General features: G+C 32.2%; 1 protein-coding gene and 1 long non-coding RNA gene across 2 annotated transcripts; one reads left to right on the top strand and one right to left on the bottom strand.

Moving 5' to 3' along the window:
* Window positions 1–1,748: 1,748 nt before the first annotated feature.
* On the bottom strand, window positions 1,749–7,785 carry LOC105112350 (mitogen-activated protein kinase kinase kinase 1). Its single transcript, XM_011008036.1, is given in 9 exon segments — window positions 1,749–2,213; window positions 2,790–3,032; window positions 3,258–3,368; window positions 4,365–4,424; window positions 4,530–4,602; window positions 5,382–5,539; window positions 5,987–6,049; window positions 6,205–6,289; window positions 6,609–7,785. Coding segments are annotated over 8 exon segments (1,734 nt in total). The 5' UTR covers window positions 7,583–7,785; the 3' UTR covers window positions 1,749–2,213; window positions 2,790–2,822.
* Window positions 2,220–2,604, top strand: LOC105112349 (uncharacterized). The gene is made up of 2 exons (XR_839734.1): window positions 2,220–2,332; window positions 2,430–2,604. It is a non-coding gene; the product is annotated as an uncharacterized LOC105112349 (long non-coding RNA).
* Window positions 7,786–10,754: the final 2,969 nt, after the last annotated feature.

Below are 10,754 nucleotides of genomic sequence, written 5' to 3'. Positions count from 1 at the left end.
ATATCTAATAATATAAGATACCTTTAATTTATAGTAAATGTTCATTTTAAATGCAGGCCTATCACATAAATGAAATGATTGATTGATAACCTTTAATTTATGGTAAATATTAATCTTAAATACAGGTCTATCACATAAATAAAAGGATTGAATGATGAGTTTAAATACTGAAATTGAAAGGACAAAGAAAGGGGCAAACTTAGAAAAGAGATGCTGATGTAGTCCAAACTGAAACATTGTTCAGTAATTGGGTCATATCTAAAGCTGTAGCTCTTGGATTTAAGTCCATTTTATATTGATGAAAAGATAAGACAAAGGCCTACAACTTTCATGAGATTCCAAGATTTAAAAAAGTCATTTTCAAATTCAAATTAAGCAACAATAAAGAAATCTGAATCTGTACTGTAGCCCAAACATTATTCAGTGTTCAGCCCATATCTTGAGTTCTAGAAATCCAAATGACCTCATTTTTTTTTCCTGAAAAGCTGAGACAATTTTCTAGAACATTCATGAGTACAAGTGGCTCCCATTCTGATATTATCAATGATATTTTATTCAGACAAGAAGATAAGGATTGTCACTAAGTCAAGATGTGGTCACACACTCATCAATTATTTATCAAATCAATAGTTTCAAATTTTGGCCTATAAAAGGAGGCATTTATCATGTATTTAGGCATCTTAGTTTCCAAATCAAGATCATACTCTTGCTTTATTTCTCTCTTTGTATTTGTTATTAATATAAGTTATAATCATGAATACCTAACAAAATTTACAAGTATTAGCATTATTCAAATAAGATAACTAATGTAATCATGTTAATAATTTATAATTTGATTAGAACCTCTTCTGTGTGTGGTTTTCATTTGAGTAATAAGAGTTTATAGTATACTTGTTTGAAATACCATTAGTGGATCCTCTAACCTTGACATTTGTTGTTATCATTATTTAATCCTTACATTAATCTTCCATATCAAAGTTCTCATCAACTTCTTCTTTTTTCTTTTCTTCTTCTATTATTATTATTATTATTATTACTACTACTACGACTACTACTACTACTACGACTACTACTGTTGTTGTATTATTGTTTATAATTTATATAATTAACCTCCATGTGGTTCTACCTCGATCTTGTCAGGTTATTTATTATTTGAACACTCCTGCACTTGAGAGAAATTAATCTTTTAATCGTGTCAATTTGCATTTTTTTCTTCTTCTTTTGCTTTAATATTTTATTAGAGTTTACAACTCTTTATGCCATTTATTTGTTTTTATGTTTTTCAATTATCTTTTCAATTCTCAATTAAAATTAAAGTTTTTTTTAGAACACCAAAAAACAAGTCCACAATTTCCTTAGCATTTTAGTCATTTCCCAGCATAGTAGTCATTTCTTGCCACTGAAGGAGTTACAATTTTCTTAAAGTCACCACTCAATGATCTTAAATCGCACTTCACCAGCATGTTTTTTGATGAATATCAATCTGTCATCGGTTTTCCTAGGCTTAAAAAACAGACATCATTATAGGATTGGCAGCACTCCCCTCTCCCTAACCCAGTTCCGTGGATCGAGCAAAAGCCAAGGTTACTGAAAAATCAGATCCAAAAAAAGCCATTCAAGCAAAGAGCATGGCACAGCCCACCCAAATCAGGCTTGGTGCAACCTAAGAAATGAACATTCTTGTGGAAGAGCTTAGTTTATTTTATAGGCAAAGAAATTATTTGGAATATAATATGAACAAAAAGAAAGTAACAAAGGAAAAAATAAAATGATACAATGGCTACAATAATGATGATATATACAAAAAGTGCACGATTCCCTATTCCTACAACAATTGCTCTCACACCTTGCTATCACAAGGGGCAACTTCCCCGATAAAAATAGAAATGAACCCAAGTACTTGCAATGTTGCAAAAGTTGACATCAAGAGTTTATTTTTTCCACAAGTAAAAAAATAGTAATTCAAGCTGTTCGTCGCTCTGTGATGCCGAATCTTCAGAGCAGGGAAAATGAGGGTTACTTGTTCTTATAACCCCCGACCCCCCCACCCCACCAATGCTTCAAGTTCAATTCAGAAATTATAAGCATGCAGACTTCGAGCCTACAGAATCTGAATCCATGGTTGCTTCCTGTCGATCAGTGTCCACGACCATGTCATCCAACTGGAGTAGTATTGTCATATAAAGGTCCCGTTTGCTTCGTCATGGACAGAACTGTTTCCAATAGCAAACTTATCAAATCAGTGGGCGAAATTGACATGATGGTAAAGGAAAAGAACAAAGCCTCAAGATCAACAAGAATAATCTCAGATGCAGATTCATGTCCCAACGGGGCAATCAGTGGGCAAAATTGACATGATGGTAAAGGAAAAGAACAAAGCCTCAAGATCAACAAGAACAATCTCAGATGCAGATTCATGTCCCAACGAGGCATGGACAAATTAAAAGTTCTATCGAGAACATCCATGGTACAAGTTTCATGACAAATAACTTGTACAGTCTGTTGCCAGTCCAGTCAGGTCATGGCTCCAATTAGAAAGTGGAAGATCTCGGGTCAAAATCACATTATTGATTGTTTACATGGAAAAAGAAAAAAGAAAAAGGATGTCAGACATCCCAACAGCAAGCACTTAATGATCTCAGGTTGTTTGTCACCCAGAGACACCAATGTAACCCTCTGACAGTATTATTTCTCAAAAAAGGAGCTTTAACATATAAATGTCTGCCTTTTGAATCAACATCATTGTTCAGGGTTACGAGAAGAGCTATATGAAAATAAAGAAAACTTACTTATCTCTCATGATCAAAATGAACCAAAAATTTCTAAAATCGACGACCAATATAGGGAGATGCTGAACCCGAGAACGTTGGGAGAGGCCTCTTCACAAATGGATGGTCTAAGAGCATGGCAGCAGTAGGGCGATCATTTGGATTAACTTGTAGGCATTGCAGGATAAAGTCCCGCGCATCATTTGAGAGAGAATCAGGAACAAGTGGAGGAACACCTCTACCAATCCTAAATAATGCCTGCATCTGTTGAGTTACAGAAAGATAAGTTGTTAAAAGTAATTAAAAAAATGGCAGCGTGTAATGGTGCAATGGAATGAATCATAAAATTAAGCAGTTTATGCATAAACTAGCTAATGCAAGAACATAACTACCAAGAAGTGGAAGTCTCAAGTTATCTATAAATCTCTCAAGGAAAAATTGGCAACATAATATGATAGTGTATAAAGAAGTGCCACAAATAGTACTCACAGATTCCAATTCAGAATATGGAATCTGACCGGATGACATCTCCAAGACAGTTCATCCCAGACTCCATATATCAGCTGGAAGCCCATATCCTTGGTTTTTATTATTGACAACCTGCAGTACAAATATCAGAATCAGAATTTGGCAGCACAAGTCAAACATGCTAACATTAGTCCAGACTCCAAATTTACACAAAATGGTATTGTTTCAAAAAGCCATGAAACTAGAAATCAGATACAAACTAGAAATGGTTGGAAATCTCAGGGGTAAGGTAATTTTACAAACAAGAGGGATGATCAACATAAACAATGCAGATCTGAAGGACAATTCAATTTTGCCTTTCCCAATAATGTATACCTGAATAGTAACCTGGGAGTTAGAACTAAAACAACCCACACAACAAGATATGAAGAATCCACTGGCGCTGATTATTTCCTTCTATTGTTATCTCAACGAAGGGTTTTAATTTAAGACATTACATAAAGGGACAGCTTGACAAGCACATGGCATAACTTTAAGTACCATAGAATGAGAAATAACAAATGGTAAAGACAAACATTGTCCATATTTAATGCAATACAGGATTCCACAATGCATGTTTAGATTCTTCAAAGGTCAGGAAGTGAAAACCTCATCCCAACAAATTCCTACTACATCACCACAATAGCCAATAAATAAATAGAGGGATAAAATTATAAATTTTCATAGTATATGTGCAAATGCATACACCCCTTCAACTCTACGCTCTCCCCCATAACCAACCCAGGTAACAGGCTCCAAACCCCTACGACCTATCGCTAAAATACATGTCCCCACAATTTATAGCCCGCAAGGCAAAAGCAAGTGGCTAATTGATTGACTTGCACTTAGTACAAGTAAATGCTGAAGACCAAGGGAACCCCTTTTAGGAGGTTATGAAAAGTCAAAATTTTCTCCCATATTGCTTCCCAAATCTACAACTAGATTATCATGCCTGCCCCTAACTCAATTAACAAGTATCAGACTGCAGTATTTTAATTCATCAATTCATGACAGCGTACAGAAATCATATATTATTTCAGCAAAATCTGATGCTGCCACTGAACAATTCATTACAGAAGTTGTACACACCTCAGGAGCCATCCAGAATGCAGTCCCCTTGCAAGATTTAACATCATTAAATTTTGTTGCCTGAAAAAGTAAACGGCATATAATATTAGAAAAGAAATTTGCAGCTGTTATAGACACCTCTAGGAAACAAGATACAAGATTAAAATACGAGGAAGAGAATAAAACCTTTGCCAAACCAAAATCTGCAAGTTTCACAGAGCCATTTGCATCCACCAATAAATTTGCACATTTTATATCCCTAAAATACAAAAACAAAATATATATATATTGAAAGCTGTCACCTGATGAAGCAAGCCCATGCATGAAAGCAAAAACAGGGAAAGAAATAAATTGGAAAAAAATCCCAAGCCCAATGATCATAAACATCTTTCAAGTAAAGAAAGATATTCTGCAGTGTTAGCATTTATATTAGCTTAGCAATTTGGTTACCAATATAGCATCAGCATAGTTTTTTTCTTTGATAAGAAATTTAAACCCATCACCTGTCTCTCCTAAATTCATGCATCTTCCTCAAGTTTAGGTTTGAAAAGGGAAAAGACCTAAAAACAGTTATTTGAAATGGACAATTTTAGGAAGGTGCAGCATCAAGCAAGAAGCCAACCACCCCTAAGCCTAGCAATTGAGACAAGGTCCCAGCAACCTTAACAGTCTTGAATGGTCTTGAAAGTTAATTCAGCATTACAAAGATGAGGTCCTAAAAGGTGATGAACTAGAACTGACAAGCAGCATTCAGCATCTCATGATATAGAAGTGGTCAGAAAGAATTCAGTACACCAGAGTGAAAAACCAAAACTTGGGCCATAGAAAGCTACACTTCATTGGGTAAGGAAAGCTAATGATGATTCTTGGAGTTTGCATAATATTCATAAAAGCAATGATTGTCATAAAAGAATAATGAAGTAAACATAATACTAGAAGCATCACCATAAAAGGAAAATAAATCTAGAGAGATCATAAGAACTAGAAAAATCACAAAAAAATTCATAATGCAATGGCATAACAATTTATTCATTTCACCTGTGGACCACATTCTGATCATGAAGATACTTCAAACCATGCAAAATCTGTCTTGTGTATGCAGAAACTTGGGAATCTCGAAGATTATATCTCTGATAGAGTTTTAGAAGGGAGCCCTTAGTTACAAGTTCGAGAAAGATATATAGTTTTGATTCATCCTGCAAAAATCAATGCAAGGATTAACATGGATGATCAAATTTCTGCAGAAAAGGAAATAAGAATACCTTAGTCAAAATAAGCAGAGTACGAAAAACAGTCATGAAACATACACAAGATGCCCCTAGGAAAGTGAATTCATGATATCTGGCAAACTTGCCAAATCACATTATATCTGTTAATCTACTATTCTCAATTCAGCTCAATTTTAACCACTTGGAGTTGGCAGCATGTAGTTATGTACCCTTTTCCACTGTTCAGTTGAGCCCAGAGCTAATTACATTTCAATTCTACTAAAAGAAAGAACTTTTCTAAAGAGCATACACTTCATAAAAAATAGAAAATGATTAAGAAACAGAATTATATCTTGGGTTCCATCAGTTCTATTCATAATTGATGTAGATCAAAGAATCAAATCTAGAACCCAACAAAAAGCAAGAAAACAGTACCTTATCTGTGCCATAATATTGAACTATGTTTTCATGTTCAAACCGACTTAAAAGAGCAATCTCCTGAAAACGACAGTGAAAGTAAATGATCAGGAAAATGAAAACAAAGCTGTTGGTAAAAGATCAAATCCAGTTATATACCTCAAGATAAATTATTTTTTGTTAGCAAAGGGTAGAGAATATTGACACACCATAAAATAAGATAAAGATTATCTCACCTGCTCAAGTTGAAAAATACTTTGTTTTCCCTGACTTCCCTGATCAAGCAGTGAAACCTCTTTGACAGCAAAAAAGAATCCATCGCTGAAGGAGATAAACAACGAACAAAGCACAGTTTAATGAAATCATTTCTTTTGATAAGCAACGGCACAAAACATAGCATGAGTTTTTTCAGAAATTCGCCCTTCCTAACCAAAAACTTGATATTTGATCATCAAACATCAATGGAATTGCAACGGAAAACGAGAACAGTTTTCCTCGTCAATTGCCAATAACCTAAAAATAAGCTAAGATTCTCTAATAACTCAATAAGAGTTTTGGAAACTAGCGATTCTAAATACCCCAGATCATAATTAAAAATACGTATCATAAAAAACAATGATACAAACTATTTAAAACTTACTCAGAGATTCCTTCATAAACCGATCCAAATGACCCACGTCCGAGAAGCTCACCCTTTTCCCAATAGGTAATAGCCCTTCTAAATCTCCCATTAGGGGAAATATTCGACATGGGTTCGGTTGTACTACTTGACGAATCATCATCATTGGACGTGGTAAATGAACACGACTCTGATAAAACCGCAGTTTCACCTATCCTCAACAAATTTTCTTCTTCTTCTTCTCTCTTGTTATCCACAGCTGCATCAATTACTTGCGCTCTTCTTTCTTGTCCTTCATCATCATCACCAGAACTGAATTCTTTGTTATTATTAACCACTCTATCATTTTCAGGTGCAAAATCCCTTAATAAATCCCAAGTTGAACACTCTTTATCAATCACCGGTAATGTCATCGACGGCGGAGGCTTCAGTAACGACGGCGGCTTCAGTAACGGCGGCCTAGGCCCTTTAATTCCAACTGACACACCACGATTATCAATATCATGACAAGTGTTCAACTCAGTTGAAGAATCCCTAACTCTAACACTCTTCAAAACCCCAGCACACAATTCCCTCTCCTCTTGCTGATTGGTCACTTCAACTATCGCTTTAAATTCTTCAGCTGCTTTCGGACTATCCGACCCCAAAATTCCGGACCGCCGCAAAAGATCGGAAGCGGACCGGGCCTTCATAGCTTCCCAAGCAGCCGCCGGAATCGCGAAATCCTCGGGGCCAGAGAGGCCTAAGCTGCGACAAATGCGGTCTAACTCACCTTCGGTTCCTTCGATTCGAAAACTGGTCCGATCCGGCAAATCAAGCGATCGAGTAAATAAAGACGACGATGACGAGTCGTCTAGAGATGAAAACGAAGGCGTTGCATCGTAGTCAATGTGCTTCAACGCATTACGTCTCTCCAGCCTTGGCCTCCTTCGATTTTTCGGATCCATCGAGCTGGTTTTCTTCTTACGAGTGAGAAATGGAGGTAAGTGATGCATTGAGAACAAAATCCATCTAAAATTAGAAGAATCAAATTAAGAAAGAGCCAAGCTAGGGCTTCTTTTTGTCTCTTTCATGTAATTTATGTGAAAAATATCTTTTTTTCTGTTACTTTACCGGGAAAATTTTGGAGAGAAAAAAGGAGGTTAATTTGGCAATGTTTGATGTCTGACCAAAGAGGAGTCGTAATGGTTGAAGCGAGAAAAAAAAAATGAAAATGAAAAGAAGCGTTGAAGAGAGAGAATGGTAAACGCCGTCGAGATAGAAAGGGAAAACGCGGTGCCATGTGGCGGTCGTAGAGTAGATGTTTGGGAGTGATGATTTTAGAGTGTGTATTTTGGTATCTGTTGTTGTTAATTTAAAAAGATATTTTATAAAAAGTATATTTAATTAAAATTAATTTTAAAAAATATATATTTAATTAAAATTATATTTAAAATTGATAATAAAACAAAATTATTTTAATTTTTTTATTAAAAAATACTTTTTAAATTAAGACTATAAAATAATTAAAAAATATATATAATAATATTGATGGTTTTTTATTAAAATATTATCGATTTAATTACTACTATTACATCATAAAATAAAAATTATTTTATATAAAATATTTTTTAATATTATTTAAACTATTTATAATTTTATTATATAAAAAATTTAATTTATCTAATAAAAATTATATTTTTTATTATTTTCTAAACATGCAACAATAATAAGTTTTTCATAACTTTGAGATTTTTTTCTATTTAAGTTATTTTAATTTGACCCATATGTATGGGAAATTATCTAATTGATGCTATAATATATGGTATAAATTAGTAATAACAGTGGTGATGTAATAATAAAAGTAAACAAAAAATGAAAACAAAGAAGAGGTGAGGAAAGGAAATAAAATAAATAAATAAATATAGATTTGGCTCAAATTCTCTTGCAGCATTTGGCTCGCTCAAACACTAATTAAAATTATTTTTTTTTAAATTAATATATTTTCATTATGTTATATTTGATAAACATGAAATTTAATAAATATTATTATTATTATTATTAAAACATGATATATTTAAATATTACGTTTTTAAAATACAACAATTTTAAATATTATATTTTAAAAATATTTTTTTAAACACAATAACTTAAAATACCTATTTTTAAAGTGTAAAATCAATTATAATGGAAGATTTTTTTTTTTATCCTATTAGTGAGAGCTAGCCAAAACCTGCAAAAAAAAAAACTCAACATAAAGATTCAATAGTATTTTTCTTCCTGGTCAATAGCTTAGGGGGTTGTGATCAAGAGGAGCAACTAGCAAAAAAGAGAAAGTCGCGTGTGCAGAGCTGTTGAAGGCGATTGTGTCACAACTTGGTAGGTAGCGATGATTATTTTTAGTTTAGTATGATTTTTATTAAAAAATAATTAAATTAAAAAAGATTTGAAAAAAAATAAAATCGAATTGAAACCGGGTTAAATCAACTTGTTTTGGTTCGGTTTTTAGGAAAAAAAACTGGTTCAAACCGGTTTGGCTTGATTTGGGCTCAGTTTTCTTGGTTTTTTCTAATTTTGACTTTATTTTTTCTGATTTGGCTCGGTTTTTTTAAATTTTGATTTAGTTTAGTTTGATTTTTTTATTTATAAAATTAAATTGACTTTATTTTATTTTTTCCGGTTTTCTCAATTTAATTAGTTTTTTTAATTTTTTTACTCATCCACTTCTTAGCCAAATCAAGTTTGATTGAAAGTAGTGCGCGTAAGCTGGCCCGGACACCCACGTTAATCTAAAAAAATTTGATTGAAAGTGGAGTTGGTTTTACTATTACGGTGAAGAGGGGAGGAGTTGTTTGCTGTTGGCTGGAGGATAGGAGCCTTTTCTGTTATTGGTGGTGAGGCGTTGCTTATCGTGAGTTGAAGGGAAAGGCTTGGTGTTGACAGTAAATATGTTCTTCACTATTTGTTTTGCAAAAAAAACATTGAAGAGTGATATGCAAAAATACAAAACACTAAATGAGAAATATAAAAAAATTGTTTCACCAAAACCTAAGGTTAAACCTCCTTATTAGGAGGTTCCATGATCCAAACCGTAGCTTCATTTTATAACCAAACATCATATTATCTGTATTTGAACAAAAACACAACAGCCAGAGCATATATTGGAGTATTAGAGTTATGGTGGGCTGGTTTTTAAAATATTTTTTATTTAAAAATATATTAAAATAATAATTTTTTAAAAACCAAACATCATATTATCTTATCTGCGTTTGAACAAAAACACAGCAGCTAGAGCATGTATTGGAGTATTGGAGTGCTGTTAGAGTTGGTTTTTAAAATATTTTTTATTTAAAAATATATTAAAATAATATTTTTTTAAAAACCAAACATCATATTATCTTATCTGCGTTTGAACAAAAACACAGCAGCTAGAGCATGTATTGGAGTATTGGAGTGCTGTTAGGGTTGGTTTTTAAAATATTTTTTATTTAAAAATATATTAAAATAATATTTTTTTATTTTTAAAAAATTATTTTTAATATCAATATATAAATAATTTTAAAACACAAAAAAATATATTAATTTGAAGTAAAAAAATAAAAAAATAAATTTTTTTCAAAAAATATTTTTGAAATGCGAAAACAAAGAGATTTAGTAATTATCTTGAGATTAAATAAATATATTAAAATAATATTTTTTATTTTTAAAAATGATTTTTAATATTAATATCTTGAAACATAAAAATTAATCTTAAATTTTAAAAAATTATGATTTTAACTTTCTCTAAATACTATTTTAGAGTGTGATTGTTTTTTCCTTAAAAATATAATTTTGAATGTTTTTAAATTAAATTAATTTTTTATAATTCTAAATTATTTTAATGTAATAATATTAAAAATAATTTTTTTAAAATAAAAAATATTATTTTAATATATTTTTAAAAAAACTTAAAACAATCTCCAATCTTAAATATAATACCGTGTTCGTGTGGAGTAGATTCCTGAACCTGCGCCATCCGTACACGATGATTAATTTGTGTGCTGTACACATTATATAATGCTTAATTTGTTTGCTTTGAAGTATCAGGGCCGCCGTAACGGTATACGTGAGCTTCCAAGTCATAGGTTTCCATGAACAAATTCAGTGGTAATCAAATTTTAGACCTGTATTATAAAAATATTAAAAAAA

This window comes from Populus euphratica, unplaced genomic scaffold (genome assembly GCF_000495115.2).
Source record: "Populus euphratica unplaced genomic scaffold, PopEup_1.0 scaffold333.1, whole genome shotgun sequence".
NCBI classification, from domain to species: domain Eukaryota; kingdom Viridiplantae; phylum Streptophyta; class Magnoliopsida; order Malpighiales; family Salicaceae; genus Populus; species Populus euphratica.
Note: the sequence above shows the minus strand (reverse complement) of the source record. Positions and strands in the feature narration are given on the sequence as shown.